The sequence below is a fragment of the Paracoccidioides brasiliensis genome (assembly GCF_000150735.1).
Source record: "Paracoccidioides brasiliensis Pb18 unplaced genomic scaffold supercont2.3, whole genome shotgun sequence".
Classification (NCBI taxonomy): domain Eukaryota; kingdom Fungi; phylum Ascomycota; class Eurotiomycetes; order Onygenales; family Ajellomycetaceae; genus Paracoccidioides; species Paracoccidioides brasiliensis.
In genome coordinates, this window is record NW_011371360.1 from 3,136,465 (window position 1) to 3,153,864 (window position 17,400).

Sequence of the window (17,400 nt, forward strand, 5' to 3'; positions counted from 1 at the left end):
TCAATACGCCCATATATCCCGAACCTGACTCCCATCTCCAAACTGCAGCGGTAAATCCAAGCACCAAGCACGCGGAAATTCCATATCCCATTTCTTCATAAGATCTCTCAACTCCTCTTCCCGCCCAGGAACCACATTAACAAAGATTCGGTCCCCATGGCACCGGGGTTCCGAATGAACAGCCCCTTCTTCATCCCCGACACGGAAAAATGTGCACTCGCCCGGCGCTGCCTGTATAAACCCATGATCTTGAAATTCAGCAGCTAAACGCTGACGGACTGTTTCCGCCGCTGTGGCGCACCCCACACATCTCACAGGTGAACATATATGTCCTTTATTTTCGTCGCGAATGGATTGTTTTATTTGGTTGTAAATAGGTCTTGCGCGGGTGGTTGAAGTAAGGAAGAGCGTGCCAGGACCAAGAATGGTCGTGGCTAGTTTCCATTTCGTTTCGTCTGCCTGATTGGTGGGACTGGAAACCCCCTTGCTGTAAAAGAGGTCATCAGTATGCCACCGTGGTATGTCAAATTCGTGAGTGCCTTGAGAAGCTTTGATAGTGATCCAGTAGTGAGAGAGGTGGTTTTTGAGGAGGAATTCGTGGACGAAGTTGAGGAACGGGATAAGGTGAGGGAGAGGGGAGCCAACAACTGTTTGCTCTGCCCAAGTGTAGAATGAGGGTGGGAGAGTCTGGTTTGGCAGATTGAGGAGAGGTCCGCAGTAGGTCCAAGACGAGGAGAGTTTGAGGAGGAGGGCATCCAGAGGAGCGTTTTGGGATGACGGTATGTATGGTATCACTTTGAATGCTGGGAGTGATTCAACGTTCATGGCTTTCCTTAGCGAGTCAATACGCTACTAATTAGTTATGGGGATAATTATGTTATCCTCTCTCCTAATCAACCAGTTTGAATACAATGCTTGTGTGAGATGCTGAGCTTTCTTGCTGATAAAACCTCCTGCGATATATTGTTGTTGAAAGAATGGAGGCTGGCGAAGAGGACGAAGTCGATATTTAGTACTCTCACTGAGCACTAGCGACAGGGATTCCCTTCAAGGATCACCTGCTCTCGCGAGCGAAGATCTCACCTGTAACCTATAGTTCTGTCGCAAGTCTGTTTATGTTCCGAATCACAGTAACTCGAGCTAAAGTTGTTGGCAAAGTCTCACCGATTATTCGGCGTTTGCCTACTGAAGTTGTCGTCTGGCCCTATGCCGTGATGTTAGTGGTTGATCAACACCAGATGGCAGTTAGCCCTTGAACACTAGCATTTTACCCTTCATGAGGGATATGGTGGCGGGCACTTTTGGCGGAGTTATCAAAACATGTTCTTCAGCATGGCATGGAAAAGCGAACAGGTGAACCACAAAAAAAGTATTGTTTTGGGAGTTGGTTTGGATAAAGATTAAGCTTAAATCCGCCTGCTCTATTTGGACGTTGGTGGATAATGGGCTTCCAAGTTTCTCAGATCCGCAAGAAAGCAAGTAGTTAATCAGCTTTTGATACCAATGTACGAATGCATGTTTTGCTTCACTTGAATCACAATATTCCCAATGTGTTTAATGACATTGGACACGGTGTCTGGTATGCATACCATTGACCCACACTTGAAGTAAGTTTGAGTGCAAAATCAACAGTATTTTTGATTCGAACTGATGAAAGGGGCATATTATTGATAAATCGCAGAGAAAAGAAAGTAATAACCAAAACCAAGAAACAAAAATCAAAGAGAAAGTGAATAGAAATGTGGCAAAATCCAAATGAATATGACAAAATATCTGATATATAAAGAGATCATGACATCTCAGCACTTCAAACTACAATATCCTACTCCGTACAGAGATCGGAAATTGTACAAAAAGACGAAGATTGCACACACACACACACACACACACACACACCCCAGAAAAAAAAGTCTTTGTATCCATACTCATAACAGTTGGCATCACTTCTTTTGCCTTACAGCTACGCTGTTCCATTAGCAATATGAATCCTGGAGCTTTTAACCAGCCCGAGGCAAAACTCTGCCCAATCTTTATGATCCTTTTTAATGATTTCTTGGTCGATGGCGTCTTCGACTGATTGCCTATATCGTCTTTTGTACTCCGATTTGACACGTTCTAGGTGGAGTGGCTCCCAGTGCATACGGACCAGCCGTGAAATCAGCAATTCGGCGCGCTCACGACCCATACCTGATTCTGAAATGGCCTGGTGGAGAAGCAGAGCGTCGCGCATGGGTCGGTTTAGGGCTCCATTAAGCACATGCACAAGAGTTTCGCCCTGGAACAGCAAATGTTAGGTGTCATTTTTGCTTTTCTGGATGGAAGATGAGATAGAAAGCGAACGAAATAAAGGTTAAGTTTATATATGAACATGGACTTACGACTAAATTTTGTGATTTGCTTATCATTTCTCTAGCAAAGTTTTTGTGGTACGTATCTTCATAGAGATGGATAACTTCACGGAGATGGGCATCTCCCCTTACTATGATAATTTGTATCATTGCCGTCTCCCCTCCTTCCCGAGAAATTAATGCACGGTGGAGATCACATATGTCATCACGAATAAGCGAGTGGTCTAGGGATGCCGTATTAGACTGTCTTCTTTCTCCGAGAGCTAACAGGATAGCAGTGCGAAATTTGTCAGCCTTAAGCTCAGCTTTCATGCACCGCTCAAGATCATCTCCATATCGCTTATCGCGAAAGCACTTCTTAATCTCTCGGATTTCAGCATTCGATCGTCCAATAAGAGACTCAATGAGAAGCTCTCGACGTAAATTGTTGGATCGGTACCAGAAATTGGCCCAGTGTGCTTCAGACTCCCATCTCCCCAACGCTGTCGCATAGCAAACTTTACCAAAGTTTCCTGGAACGTGTACTTTGATATGCTTAGCCATGTTGATGCCCTTACCGCCTAATTTGACGATATTTTTATATTGGGCCCGAAGCGCGAGTATGTCATCAGAAGTAAGATAAGGAAGAATGTCAAGCAGGGGTTTGGGATCGACGTTAGAATGTGACAGGGAGGCTTTCAACTCCTTCGCGTCAGGCTTCGGATCGTAAAAGGACACTTTTTTGGTGGCGCCTGCGGGTGCAATTAATTTTATATTTGCATCTACCGTTGCTGACATGCTGTTTGACTTGCTCCCGGAATCATCTTTGTGTTTGCTTTTCTTGAATTTCCCTAAGCCTGTATCAGAGATTGTACTACCGTCCAATGGCTCAAGATCTGATAGGCCTTCGTCCATGTGGGAGGGCACGGATGTTGGCCATGGCATGGGAGATATGCTTTGGTAAGTTCCTTTGTAAGGCTCGAGTAGAGGACTGGGAGGAGGACGACCGGCATCTGGAAAACTACCAGGTACAGCCATATGATCATTGGAGGAGGCAGAAATTGACAAACTCTGCGGGCGCCTGGTTGTGCTTTTGGGCTTGATTTCAATATAGTTCGCTTCCGGAGTTTGGGCGTACGGTTTCACGAATTGGTTTTTGGAGCTTTGGGTATACGGCTGTGCGGACTTTGAAATGTATCTGATATTGGGGTCAGGTTGCGCGTATTGGAATGAAGGAGGTTGGGCATAGTATTGCTGGGTTGTTGGAGTTCTATCTTTCGCGTGCTCACGATGATGGCCTGAAGCTGCCGCCCGAACTGTTGTAGGGGTTGGAGCGGGGCGCCTTGACGAATGTATTTGCATAGTATCATATTGTTGTGGGTTATGCCCGCTCTGGGAAGCCGGAGGATACTGGCTTGTTAAATTTGGAGCATGAGGCACTGGAGACGGATCAGGTATAGCATAACTGGCGGCAGGAGCATTGAAGTCGCGTGGAGGCACAAAGTCAGGACGTTCACACTCTGGAACCTCCGCCCAGTCAATTGGGTATTGATTTTGGTTATTACCATATTTGTTTGGAGGGTCGGTTCCAGGTAAGTTCTGATGAAGAACGGGAGGTTGTGAATATCGGTAATGTTCAGGTTGCGCATAGCTTGGATGAGATTTTGAATCGTGATCGTAGCGGGATGGATTGGGGATTTCTTCGCCTCGAAGTTTGGCTAGGGGACGGCTATACTTGGATGAACTTCCCACAGAATCAGAATCATGATATTGCTTGGATGATTTGGTATACTTGTCCCGCAAACGTTCGTAACTGGGCACGGAGTGTGCTTGATGAATCTCCCCATAGGCCAATGCATCGTCCTCTGAATCAGTAAGCGAGTCGGAATACTGCTCGTATTTTGATATTGGCCTGGGACTCCCGGGTTGCTTAGAATATCGTAGGTCATAGTCTGAATGGTATCGGTATTCATCTGGTCTAGGAGGGTCTACTGGCCTGGTGTGCATCCGAAAGATCTGCTCTTCATCTGATATGTAGTAACCGGGAGGTTGTTTGGAAACAGGCTCCTTGTGTATCTCCGAATGTCGATATCTATCATCCCACGAGGAGAAGTTTTTCTTCGCCCGCGATGAAGCATAAACGGTCTCCTCTGCGGAGTCCGAATCATAGTACTTTTTAGAGGAGTTTTTGGTTTTCTCACTTGGAGGAGACGGTGCCCGCGGCCCACGCGACCTTGAGCGTTCCCGAATCCGCCCACTGGGGGATTTGGATCGGGTGCGAGACCTAGAGTCGTCAACGCGCAGAGACATGGTGTCGAGGTTGTCTAACTAGTTCCCTGTGGAGCTTGGAAGAACGGACGGTAACTACGTAACCCCTGGAGGAGCTCAATGCTGCCTCAATAAAGAGATCTAATCGCACGACGAAGATGAGAGAAGTGAAGACGGTTCCAAGGTGGTCGGGAACAAAGACGATACAAAAAGGATAGAGGGGCTAAGGAAACGGTGCAATCCTTCGCAAGGAAGGCACTTTGTGTGCCTGTTTCCTAATTGGGGAACTCGGCTCGAAGTTGAGGCCGCCTTGAGTGACTAAGCATGTCACCAGCCGCATTCCAAGGTTGGATCTGGAGTAGTCTAACCATAAGCGACTTAGCAAAATACTGCTCAGGACTAGCGTGATCTGATCCACCACTTTTAAATACACGTGACGTTCAGCCCCAGAGTGGATCCATCGGTGATTGGAGCGGAGCTTTTGATGAGTCAAAAACTTCATACGCAGCATCAAATTAGTTGAACTTCAACTGACGAAGCAAGGTAGAGAAAATGATTAGGCGGTTCCATCCGCTGCCTTTCTTGGATCACAAAATGTTGCAGAACACCCAAAGAAAGGAAAACGCCTAATTGATATCACAGGAACCTTGGAAACATTGAAGCAATAGCATAGAAGCAACATACTAAGGTATGGTATGGGTATCATCCATCAACCGAAAGCCAAAAACTAAGAGCACCAGCCAACCTTGCTCCTGTAACGCCCGCGAATAATCCCTCCCATTCCCTAACTTCCTGGGAAAGTCTTACACATCCTGCAACATTAAGATATTGTGTATGGATAGGAAAATATAATAGAAATAGGGACATTGTGTTTCACAAGAAAAGGGGTTTGGGAACCTATCATTGAAGGGATCCTCACGGCTTCTCCACACGACAATTGATTTACTCATCGTCAGGCAGATCTTCGAAAACCGCTACTCCCATATCTCGCAATTTGCGTTTGTCCTCGGTTTTGAGGGGGACCTTTTCGAAGTTTTCAGGAAGCGGCTGGCCGGCTCTGATGAATTAATCAGTCACTGATTAGTATTTTGGACATAGCATAATAACGATATACGTAATTTTGGACCGGGAGGATAAAAGTATGTACATACTTATAGAAATCAACAGACATCTGCCTGGCCTTATCTTTAAGGTTCACTTGATCCCGAAGACCCAGCTTCGGTTCCTCCAAACTGTCGTCATAATGTTTGATTTTCGACCACTTCGGCCCAAATCCTATAATCAAATTTTTAAGCTGGTTGCACTCGTCTACCGACCATGGGATCCTGCCACCACCAGGTTTTCGTATTCGTCGAGCCATTTGGGTAGGATCACATGATGGCTGTCCATCCTCCCCTTCGTTTCCAGCCTCAAACAACCTGGATTTGGCACGATTGTTCCTCCGGCGTTCGGATGGCTTTTGTGGAGTGGCAGATGCACGTTGCTCAGTTGAGCGTTCTTCAGAGGGGTTGCGCTGTTCGTTCTCGGTGCGTCGCCGTTTTGAAGACTGCAGTTTCGCTGTCGAAGCCCTTTTTCTCTCAGCGGGGATATTGCGGGTGTCCACTTCAAAGCCCTCTTCATCACTGGATATATCTTCTTCTTCAACATGGTCATCGCTTTGCTCAACCTCGGAAGCCTGACGTTTCCTGGAACGGCCATTCACCTGGCTTTTACTGGATGATAATGGACTTGAATCAATTGGGGATAACCGGCGAGCATCATCTTGACGATCGATAAATGCCGCAGGGGGGGTTTTAAAACGTGCGATTTGCTGTGTAGAAAGAGCAGCAGCGGGTTGCTTCTCAGTTACGTCATGTCGTGTTTGTTCTCTCTGCTTGGAGGGGGTGGCACTCTGACGCAATGGGCGTGAGCTGGACCGGTGGGAACTGCGACATACACTTGGTGGAGGTGATTCTGCATCAATATTGGCTTCTGCAGTCGACGAATCTCCAGACGTAGCTACAGAGGATTCGTGCGTTGTACTTTTTGAAGGATGATCAATGTGCAGGGTATGAGCGGGACCAGCCAAAGATGAATCCACGCGGGTCTGGAGATTCACCAAGTGGGATACGGAGGCCATAGACTTGAAAATTCTAGTACACAGAATCAGTATCCATGCTGGAAGCTTTGAGTAAATATTAAGTTCGAGGGGGAAAAATTGAGTGTTAAAAAAAAGGTAATATCTCTGAGCCCATATACGTAAATGTCTTACCCTTTTCCAATTGAGAACATGGATTTCCTTGTGCTTGTGGGTTCTATTTCCTGAGGTTCCCCAACTCCCTTCTCCTCATCTCCTAATGTGTTTTTGGGCTGAGCTACTGAATCTGTCGATTGTCGCAACGAAGAGATAACCCGCTGATCAAGGCTTGATCTTCGATCAACTTCAGTTTGCAGCATCTCAAGAGCTTCGTCAAGAGAAGATTGATCCTCTAGTTTCTCATCAATCTCATCCACCCTCATACGGATCCATTTAGCTGCTTGGGTGACGAAGTCCGACCAAGGGAACGCCGATTCCAGCTTCGCAAAATCAACAGGATTGATGACATCTCCAAAGACAAAACATTCTTGAATAGCCATCATACGTTCATGGGTTTCATTAAGAAATTGGTCGGAGATTTTGCCATATTCGGCGTCAAGGCCATCAAGTTGCCAACCCCTTAGCTTTTCGACTTCATCCCCTTCGTCCGTAGACACCATGAAAACCTCAGCCAACAGCTCGAAGGGATCAAATTTCGAGGATGATTCTTGTTCACTTCGAAGGTAAATAACGGCAAGTTGGGTGCGGACTTCAAGCCCCAGCTTAAAAGTTTCCGCCAGGAGAGCGCTCTGGCCTAGCTTGGGAAGTTCGTCATCTTCTTGAGATTCGAACGAACTGATGAAGAATGTCGGAAATAATTCATCAAGTTCCCAAAAGTGGCCCTCCGTAAAGGAAGTGTTTTTTCCACGAAAAGGAATTAAGTCCAAAGCGAGCTGGGCAAGGTTGGCCTTCTGAAAATATAGGTGTGGATACCATGGAACATGTTCTAGAGATGGCAGCATTTCTGCCGCAGCATCGATAGGGATGAAGTGCTGGCCACCAAAGCACTTCTTTTGCGTCTCAAATGTCTGCTCTACACGTTTGACTCTTGCTCGAAAGCTGGATGTACCAAGGCTGTTCAGCACGTTGGTGTAGGAAAACACGCGAGGAGCTAGAATCCGCAGAGCGTTGTTTGCCCAAGTTTCCAGGTCGGGCAAAGCTTCGACCATGATGCTGGGATCCATATCTCGCGACTCATGATCGGAGTCAGTGGCTAGTAAAGTTGTGCCGGTAATGTTGCCGTGGTCGACTGGTGATTCCGGGATAGATCGTTCGCTGCGCCTTGAGTTCTGCCTGGTAAGATTTGTATTGAAATTGGCAGCATTCCTGGCAGGGGTTTTAAACACAGGCGATAGTTCTGCAAAAACACGATTGTAAGCTTCATGGTGCTAACTTTGTCGTGTCGCAATTAGGATACGATGATATGAGAGAATTCTTCTCCAGAGATGCGACTGGGGGAGCACTACAACAGGTAATATCGGGAAAATTTCATTCGCTAGCCGAAATTCCTTAGAGAAACACGGCCCGAAGGAGTAAAAGGGATGTTCCATAGGAGCATAGGAGACAAGACAAAACACACCATTGTTACCAGACTTCGACACTGCCTTCCCACCGCGATTTTCCCTCGTCGGGGTGTGGGGTACGGCCTGATGCCGAGATTCATCCTCGTTCAATGGGGAGAACGGGGCTTTGGATGAAGAATTAGAATACTTAGATGGAGCCGCAAGCACATGGGTATTTTCGGGTTCTCGACTGCGACTCCTTAGCAGTCGTCTCGACCGTCGCAAAGTTGATGGTTGTTGGGACGCGCTTTTCAAGTGGGCGGCGCGTCCCCCTTTGGCTCGTGCCTTGACAGCCATCTGCTCTGAATCGACCCCCGGCTTGCGTTTCAATGACTGCGAATACCAAAGCAAAGAGCAGACGATACCATAGTTGTTGTTGTGGTGATGGCAAATGCCAGACTGTCTCTTTTGCAAGGTTAAACAGGAACGGCTCAGCCAACTCTAAAAAAGAAGCAACTGAATCAGTTGATGGAAGTAACAACCCTAACCCTAACCCTAACCCTAGTGCCAGTACATTAGCTGACTAATCCGACGCGAGGTGCGTGCTTATGTCACATGACTACAAAGATCGGCATCCTATTTGGGATATAGGCTATGGCCCCGTTTGAAGTCTCCCTTTGTCTGTTGCTGACAATCTCCCAGATCTTCTCCTATGTTTTGCCTGGTTTAACATTTCTCTAGATAATTTCTCGCGATCTGCATTGAGATTGTTGTTTTTGAGGATACTCCGAACCTGACTACTAAGGATGCCATGTTATTTTTCTTCTCAATTCTGTCTTATTATCGCTGATGAGCCTGTTTTGTCCCTTTGTCTGTATTCATTATTCCTTGACTAATCGCTTGCGCTGTTAAGTTTAGCAACAATCCTTGCCAGCTTGCTTGCTGGATATCATTGATAGATTGATTGCTCAAGTCCTTTTAACTTGGCCGGTTTCTCCGTTTTCCCCAGTCAACAACCACACAACACCTGGCCAGTCATCGAAACATATTCGGGTGGTTGTTATTTGCTTTCTATTAAGGCCTTCCGTTCCTCTGTCCGTCATGAAGATCAGACCCCTCCATTCACCCCTCCTACTCTTTCTCATCCCGACCATCTCGTCTACTTTGGCCAATCCCCTGCCGAATTCTGGAGGTCAATCTGATTCTAATTCCCTGACTAAGAAGGATGCCAACACACCTGCTCCCTCTCCGTCCGACTATTTAACTGATAAACTATTACTGAAAGCTCGACGCGCTGTTGCTGTTCCATATGATGGGAAGGATGGGAAACCACATGCCGGACCTTGGGTGGAGACAAATGCTGACCGGGATCGCAAAATATTGAAAGAATTATCGGATAAGCAGAACTCAGTGAGACCAGGTGGGACTGATGCCCCATTAGAAAACGTTGCCCCCGATGGAACGTCAATTCCTACCTCTAACGATGGGGTCATGGATGATCCGAATCGACCTGGGCCAAAGGAGGGCACAAGGGGCACAGAGGGTGGTGTTTCCGAGAAGACCAAGGAAGTAAAGGTTGGAATTGAGAAAAAGCCAGATCCCCCAAAAGCAGCTCCGCCATTGCCGCTCAGTGAACAGCAGAAGTTCACACCTGGAGATATCACTAAACCGAAGAAAGAAGCTAGTGACTCGAAGAAAGATAAAGTCTTGGAGGTTAGGGAGAATTTTCATTACGCTCAGTCGCATATTCGCAACTAATCTATCTCTCCTCTCATAGAAACCCCAGGATTTACCAGAATCACCACACAGTATTCCTCTGCCCACACCGCCCGGCCGATCTGGCAAGCCTCTGGGTTTTGACCAGTCAGCTCCTCCGACATCTAAATCTCACGACACGTACGCTGGACCTAGCAACGAATTCGCACAGCCTCTGCATTCGTTTGTCCTTTCCCTTACCATGATTATATTTTCCGAGGTGGGCGATAAAACATTCCTTGTTGCTGCGTTGATGGCTATGCGCCATCCTCGCATGGTGGTCTTTTCGGCTTCCTTCACTGCTCTTATCGCAATGACGGTGTTGTCCTCTATTCTTGGCCACGCCGTCCCTACTCTCATACCTAAATCCTTTACCAAAATTGTAGCCGGTGTCCTTTTCCTCTTTTTTGGCTTCAAGATGATTTTGGAAGCAAGGAAAATGGCGCCAGATGAGGGCGTGGGAAAGGAGATGCAAGAGGTAGAAATGGAACTGGAGGAGAAAGAACACCAACAACGACAAACCGGAAGGCATTCGCCTGCCGGTCCCTATGAGCTGGAAGCCGGTCGTGTCCCGCGTAAGAGTCGCTCATCAAATCACCGCCTTCCATCACCCGAAAGTCTCTCATCAGCATCATCCCGGGATGCCTCCCCCTCCCACGGTAGGTCTGTAGGAAATATCATGGTTGGCATAAACAACTTGTTTTCCCTCTTGTTGAGTCCCGCATGGGTTCAGACATTTGTTATGACTTTCCTTGGAGAGTGGGGTGATCGGAGTCAGATCGCTACAATTGCCATGGCTGCTGGCCAGGATTACTGGTGGGTTACTTGTGGTGCGATAACTGGACATGGAATTTGCACCGCAGCGGCAGTGATTGGGGGGCGGGCTGTTGCAGGCAAAGTGAGCATTCGCGTTGGTAAGTCTCGTAAAAAAAAAATAAATAAAAATAAACCCTTTGCTTCCCCTATGATGCTAAAGCTGACAATGTTTGTTGAACAGTTACTTTTGGTGGTGCTATCGCGTTCTTCATTTTTGGTTTCATATACATGTTAGAGGCGTTTGTTCTTTGAATAAAGCGATAGGTCTGGCCAAGCCTCATTTTAACGGCCCACATCGGACTCCCATATCTGCTTCATTCGTCTCCCTACATCTTCCTCCTTGAAACTCGAAACGACCGTATTGCATAAAAATAAAGGCACACGTATCAGATATGCTGGCGTCCTGGAACTACTTACTGTCTAACCTTTTCGTCCGACTGGTTTTAACAACCGTCTTTTTCACATTTTGCCGCCATTTTGATATCCTGCTAACTTATTTGTTCCTTTTTATATTGTTTGTTTATTATCGTGTTTTAGTTTGGTTTTATTTTCTTCCCATGTGAAACCATTGGCTTGCCATCCACCGGAATTTGTGGGCGGTCTGTACATGTTTCCTTTCCTTTTTCATCCTCTGCTCTGGATGGCATGAGAGCCCTTAGAGGATCCTTTTTTTCCCTCACCTTACTCCGCAAAGAATAATAGAAGCTTGCATTGATTTCCGAATGGGACTATTACTATGGCAAAGATTCCCGTGCTGGCATGGACTCTTCTTCCTACGCGCATTCCTACGTATTGTGTTCTCTAAACCTTTAATCCTTTTTCTTACTATTCCCTCCTGTGTCCCAGAAGAATCTTTGCAAATATTCTACACCTTGAAGAAGAAAGATTGTGTCACTATATCCCTCCTTTGTCTTCTCCATTTGTGATCAAGTCGTGTTTATTTTATTACACACATAGCTGTATTCAAAAGTACTTACAGGAACAACACCATGCATATATACACTGTAATAGTTGATTTCTTGTTACACACTTGTTGCCTGAGCCAATTCTATTTCAGCCTCTCTCTGTTGTGTTCTCAGTTGTTTTTCCTCCTGGAGAGCTATCTTCCATTAGAAAACAAATATATCCTAACCAGTCTGTTAAAAAAAAAAAAAAAAAAGAAACCTCTCATTTTACTAGTTTACCCACAGAGATTAGAAGGCCAAAATTACTTCCATCGTTTACCATACATTCCTTGGTCAGGACCGTTGTCTGATATATCTACGGAACTCCGAACTTCTCAATATTTAACTGGCTCTCAGAACTAATAAACAACTATCTCAACTGTTATTTTATATCTACGAGAACTTCAAAGTTGCGCGTCAACAGCTAAGCAAGCATTCCATTTTTCGATTACGTTTGAGTGTACCGCACGAAATCTTCTGTTGGCAATCCTCAATCCGCGATAAAAAAGCTTTGCGAGGCCAATATATGAAAGGATCAATCAGGGAAGAAAGAACGGCTGCTGGATATCAACTCCCTCCCGTCCACTCAAGGAACAAATAAAACAAAAACCATCAAAGCAAGGGGATAAAAGATATGACGCCATCTATATTTGGCCGTCGGCGCCGCTCAACCACTCCCTCCGTGAATTCGGAGAACGCTACCACCGGGACCGAAATCACTCAAATAACCCGCGATAGCAAGCGCGAAGTCCCAGTCACCTTCAGCGTCTTCTACGGCAAACCAGACCTGACCCATCAAGAGCTCAAACACGCCACCTTTGCGGACAACGCGACCATACATAAGGAGTTCTTTGAAAGCTGTGCCAGGGCTCCGCTGACGCAGGAGGGGAAGTGGGGGGGAAAGGGGAAAGGGAGGAGTGCTGTCCGTCTCTACCAGAAGGCGGAGAGCGAGTTGCCACAGTTCCAAGAGTTGGCATATTTGGCTGCGCGTTTTAATGACGAGATTTTGGGGCTTTGTGGGAGAGCCTGTGCGGGGTGTGGCGATGGTGCTGGTGGAGTGGGCGCTCTGGTGTATCGTCCGCTGTGTTGTTCGGTGGCTGGTTATGAGATGTTGAAGGATGGGAAGTGGATGCGTGGACTAATGATGGCTGTTGCGCATCTGGTGCACGACCTTGATACGAACGAGAAGATTATGAAGGCTATTGGGATTGTTGAGAGGGATGGAGAGGTGGATAAGGAAGAGCTAAACACATATGTGAATGTGCTGGCGGTACCTATATGCGAACCGGATGGGGAGTGCCAGCAGCTTGTGGAGAAATCTATTGATTCATTTATCCAGGGGATTCTCAAGGGGCTGGAAGGCGATGGGAAGCGGTCCACATCTAGGATCTCTTCTAGAGAATCCATTTCAAAAGGCGTCTTGAGTGGCAGAATCATGCGTCAGGGTGAGAGCGATAACAATAGATGCGATGATAGCGAGGATGAGCAGATCTCCCTTAAGCAAAGCAACAGAATCTTATCAGACCGCCACATGAGCCTGGAGAGCATGCAATCTGTTCGTCTTGTTGTCTTCTGTGGGGTCCCCATCGTCGACCCTAACGAAATACCTCGTCCAAAACGCTTATCCATGTTCATATTCACCTCAAGCTGGCCAATGGACATGCTTATTGTCTACGGCACGGGCACGGGCACCAGCACAGCCAGCCAACTCCACTACGAAAACTACCAACGCATTGCAGCATTTCACGAAAGAAGCATCCTTGAAGCGACAGATACTCGCTGCGCCACCTGTCCCGGTAATCCGGCAAGAGCAACAACCCTCTTTCACTGTCCCATTTCCTTTAAACACGACAGTAGCAGCACCAGCCCCTGTTCGAAAATCATTCGTGATATCGTCATGAGGCTGGCCCGGTTCGTAGGTGGTGAATGGAAGTATCCAGAGACAGCTGCCGCCCTGGGACTGGATGGGTTATGCCACATCAATGACTTCGTCGTTCCTATCTGCCAGAGCGGGTCTGTATGCGAAGAGACGGCATTAGTTGCGACGCAGGTGTTTCTGCATATATACCTTCCAGAAGGGGTTATACCAATATATCCGGACCTATATCCAACAACGGACTTTGCAGGATTGTGGAAAAAGGAGAAGGCAGGGAAGAATCCGAAGCTTGAGGTAAAGATGCTAGGGATGGGATCAATGAGTGACGCAGGTAACAAGATTCATGATGATTACTATGATGAGAGTGATGTGATCGCCGATGGGGAGACCAAATCACCTCCTCCCACCCCATTAGATGATTATGAGGACGTCCTAAACGTCCTCATCCCCAGCAAACCCAGGACTGGGAGCTGGATGTCGCCCATGACCATTCAAGATTTCCGCGTCGCTATTGGAAACGGCGCAACGTGGGACCAGCTTAAGGAGCTTTGTTTTGAAAGGACGAGGATTGTAGTAGATTTCCGGCCGCCCATTACGTCGAAGTTGGCGATAATGCCGACAACATCACCCATCACTGCTACGACTCCATCGTCTGAGAGGCTCTCAGGAGGACTCTTCTCCAGTTTTGGACCTAGCAGCCCCACGGCGGCTTCACTGTCATCTCCAGGTCTGTGTTCTCGGGACGACGATGATTACCTCACTATGAAGAGAATGTGATTTAGTGACGCAGTGATGGCAAGGATGCAGTGACTCTTTTGTATCTCGTGTTGTATGTGGTGTATTTATTAGTGAAGATCCATGTCTTAATGATTAATGTACATTCCACCCTGAACGCAAGCAATAGCTACAAAATGAAGGAAGGAAATAAAATAAAATACAATAATCAACGCAAGGGAAGAAAATTCAGTGCGGTTGCCCGATATTAAATCTTTAAGGAAACATGAAAATAAAAACATGATCTACACAAACCCATCAAATAATAAACCTTACATCCTCCAGGTGTCCTCCAGGGATCCACGTGTTCAATGCTTCATTCACCTCTCAATTATATCCGGAATATCAACCACATATTCCTTTAGGTCAAGATCGAGATCAAGCACAGGAACCACAAACTGCTCGTTGTAGAAGCTCAAACAAGATTCCCCACTCCGCTCAACCTCATACGGATGAACATCAACATGATCAAACCGCACCATCTTTTGTTTCATCTTTTTTGCTTTGCGGTTGATAGCGCAGGAATCTGATGCCCCACGTGCCCCGATCTCCGTACCCATACCAACATTTTCACCAGGCCCCCCACCGCAACTGCTTGCGCGCTTCTTATCCATCACCCCTCTTTGCGCTTTCTCAACTTTGGCCTCTTGATTATCAAAAGGAGGCTCAACGGTTGTCTCAGTGATCTGATCGGGATCATCTAGAGATACCAGCGAGTGTAACGAGGTGAATGACAATGAATGGCGGCTCATATGAGTGGAGGGCGATTGACTGGTGGAAAAGCGCCGAGGTGGGGGGACCGTCTCATCCAAGTTGGAAACATCGTTCAGTGTCAAGAAGACGTTCCTAGATGTGTTGGCTTGGGTGTCTGATTGGGAGGTGTGGCGGTTGTTGTGTGGGAGGCTTTCTGAGATTGCTGTTTTGAGAATTGGTTTTACTTGCGTTGGGCGGTGGGTGGAGCAGGTGGAGCGGGTAGAGTATGGTTTGGTTCGTGTTGGGGAGGTGGATGACAGTGAAGACGACGAAGGGGATAAGGGACTGTTGGGGTGGATTATGGTTGGGAGAGGTATGTCTGTGTTTCTTGTGGGGGTCTTGATGGTTGAATCGAAGAGTTGTCTCTTTACTGAGGGTGGAAGTCTGCATATGTTGTCGCCGGTATCATTTGCAGGTTTTGCGATGGGCATAGAGGAGATAGATAGATCGATAGCAGGTACAGTCCATCCAACACTTCCCGACAAAGCGGAGGAGAGATATCTAAATGTCCAGGACTGTTTCTGGTTATTTGGATGGGGAGGATAGGGTGATTTATCTTGATGGCTCCCTTGCAGCGGGCTGTCACCGTCTGGCATTTGAGCGGGAGAAGTTGAAACAGTAGCTGTTGTCTGTGGTCGTTTGTTCCTACGCAGGATATTTGGAAGACGGAAGACGACCATTTGACGCGTGAGGAGGCATCCGAGATTGCAAATTCAGTAGAATCGGGTAGCCATAGGAGTTGAGTGGCTGCGGTATATGTTGGCTCTATCAAGTGCGAGTTTTGCGGGTGATGGAGGTTATTGGTGCTGGAGCGGTTGACAAATTAAGCATGTGCACAGAGGTGCCGCAAAGGATGAAGCCTAAAGGAGTTCTGTTCTTACTAGGATGGAGATGTATCTATTTATCTGGATATGAGTGGAGCTGGAGGGAGAGAATATATATCCTCACCGGAAATGTACAGCTCTTAAGAGTCCACTTGATGAACAGATAGGGAGGCGAGTAACAATACAGCATATAGAGTATTGTAAGTAGAAGAAAATAGAAGAACTAGAAGACAGAAATATATATATGAGATAGCAGCAGTACATGACAAGAAAGAAATCATGCATCGCGAAAAGCCACAGTCATGTTCTCTTGGGAGTCCTGAGAGAGTCAAGTCGTCGTGTTGTTGGTGTGGAGGTCAACTCGCGGCTGACTGAGCAGCGACGACACTCATCCACCAGAAGCAAAGGGTGTATGTACCTTTCGTGTAGTTTGATCGAGGCATTGAGCTGAGTTTTTCATCTCTCTTGACTTCTGATTCAATCGCTCGTGATTCTTCTATCTGATTCAGTATGGCTTGGGTATCATTATCAGGTGAGCTAAAAACGCAAGAAGAGGTACGTCCTGCGAGGACCTACTATACACATCGAATAACTGAAAGAAACACGACATCACACCTGGGGAAATATTCTCTAACTTATAGATAGCTCAAGTTGGTAAGTTGAGTACGTTCAACTCCGCTAACGCAAGGCAAGAGAGGGTTGACATGTCTTATGAGTTGAGATATCCTGGAACAGCTGCGGGATTCCTGCATGCAGCCACCAGCCAGCGTCGCTGAGATGCAATCACCTACGCACAACGCAAGCAAAACATTTTAAGAAAGGGGTTGAAACAAAGGAAGCAAAACGAAGCGTGACAGCGCCAATGAAGGCTATTTCGTGAAGAGAAATTGAGCGTTAGGTTGGAGGAGACAACCACCCCGACCATACACAATGACCGCATCATGCCGGAGAACTCTATCAGATGATGGATGAGAGGAGCATACCTCACGCAGCGGCGGTGATTAGTCCCTGCATGCCCCCGAGTCAGCAGATCAAACTGTGGCTCTCTAGCCGCAGCCTGCAGATAAGCGATGCGGGTGTCCACCAATGCTCACATTGGAGTGCCTTGGGCGGCAAGATAGATACCCGCGGAGTCAAGGTGCATATAGACGTCCCTCAACGTCTGTAGCAGGGGCAAAAGATCGGTTTCTACATGCTGTAACTAGCGCTCGGTTCTGACAACCCGTAGTTACGTTTGCCAGGCAGAAGGGCGAGAGAACCCAGCTTCAAATATCACGTGAAAGCATGTGGGCTAGAGTTCTTATAACTGGCCCAAGGCTGAGCCAAGGAGCTTGTATTAACCAACAGATCGTTGATTTACTCCGAGTCTCCAGCTGGCACATAATCTACTCAATTTATCATGAGCACCTAGTTAGCACTTCTTGCTGTGGATGGGGGGACTCGGT

The 17,400-nt window shown here is 47.0% G+C and overlaps 6 protein-coding genes across 6 annotated transcripts; 2 read left to right on the forward strand and 4 right to left on the reverse strand.

The window, feature by feature from the left end:
* On the reverse strand, positions 1-825 carry PADG_03335 (uncharacterized protein; the record flags this gene model as incomplete). Its single annotated transcript, XM_010760058.1, has 1 exon — positions 1-825. One exon carries the CDS (start codon positions 823-825, stop codon positions 1-3), a length of 825 nt encoding a protein of 274 aa, XP_010758360.1.
* A 1,135-nt stretch (positions 826-1,960) lies between these two features.
* On the reverse strand, positions 1,961-4,637 carry PADG_03336 (uncharacterized protein; the record flags this gene model as incomplete). The annotated part of the gene is made up of 2 exons (XM_010760525.1): positions 1,961-2,275; positions 2,379-4,637. 2 exons carry the CDS (start codon positions 4,635-4,637, stop codon positions 1,961-1,963), a joined length of 2,574 nt encoding a protein of 857 aa, XP_010758827.1.
* A 900-nt stretch (positions 4,638-5,537) lies between these two features.
* Positions 5,538-8,570, reverse strand: PADG_03337 (uncharacterized protein; the record flags this gene model as incomplete). Its single annotated transcript, XM_010760059.1, has 4 exons — positions 5,538-5,652; positions 5,747-6,727; positions 6,847-8,068; positions 8,291-8,570. 4 exons carry the CDS (start codon positions 8,568-8,570, stop codon positions 5,538-5,540), a joined length of 2,598 nt encoding a protein of 865 aa, XP_010758361.1.
* A 744-nt stretch (positions 8,571-9,314) lies between these two features.
* On the forward strand, positions 9,315-11,036 carry PADG_03338 (uncharacterized protein; the record flags this gene model as incomplete). The annotated part of the gene is made up of 3 exons (XM_010760526.1): positions 9,315-9,926; positions 9,991-10,882; positions 10,966-11,036. 3 exons carry the CDS (start codon positions 9,315-9,317, stop codon positions 11,034-11,036), a joined length of 1,575 nt encoding a protein of 524 aa, XP_010758828.1.
* A 1,326-nt stretch (positions 11,037-12,362) lies between these two features.
* Positions 12,363-14,381, forward strand: PADG_03339 (uncharacterized protein; the record flags this gene model as incomplete). Its single annotated transcript, XM_010760527.1, has 1 exon — positions 12,363-14,381. The coding sequence occupies one exon, from the start codon at positions 12,363-12,365 to the stop codon at positions 14,379-14,381; it is 2,019 nt and encodes a 672-aa protein (XP_010758829.1).
* Positions 14,382-14,698: 317 nt separating this feature from the next.
* On the reverse strand, positions 14,699-15,811 carry PADG_03340 (uncharacterized protein; the record flags this gene model as incomplete). The annotated part of the gene is made up of 1 exon (XM_010760528.1): positions 14,699-15,811. One exon carries the CDS (start codon positions 15,809-15,811, stop codon positions 14,699-14,701), a length of 1,113 nt encoding a protein of 370 aa, XP_010758830.1.
* Positions 15,812-17,400: the final 1,589 nt, after the last annotated feature.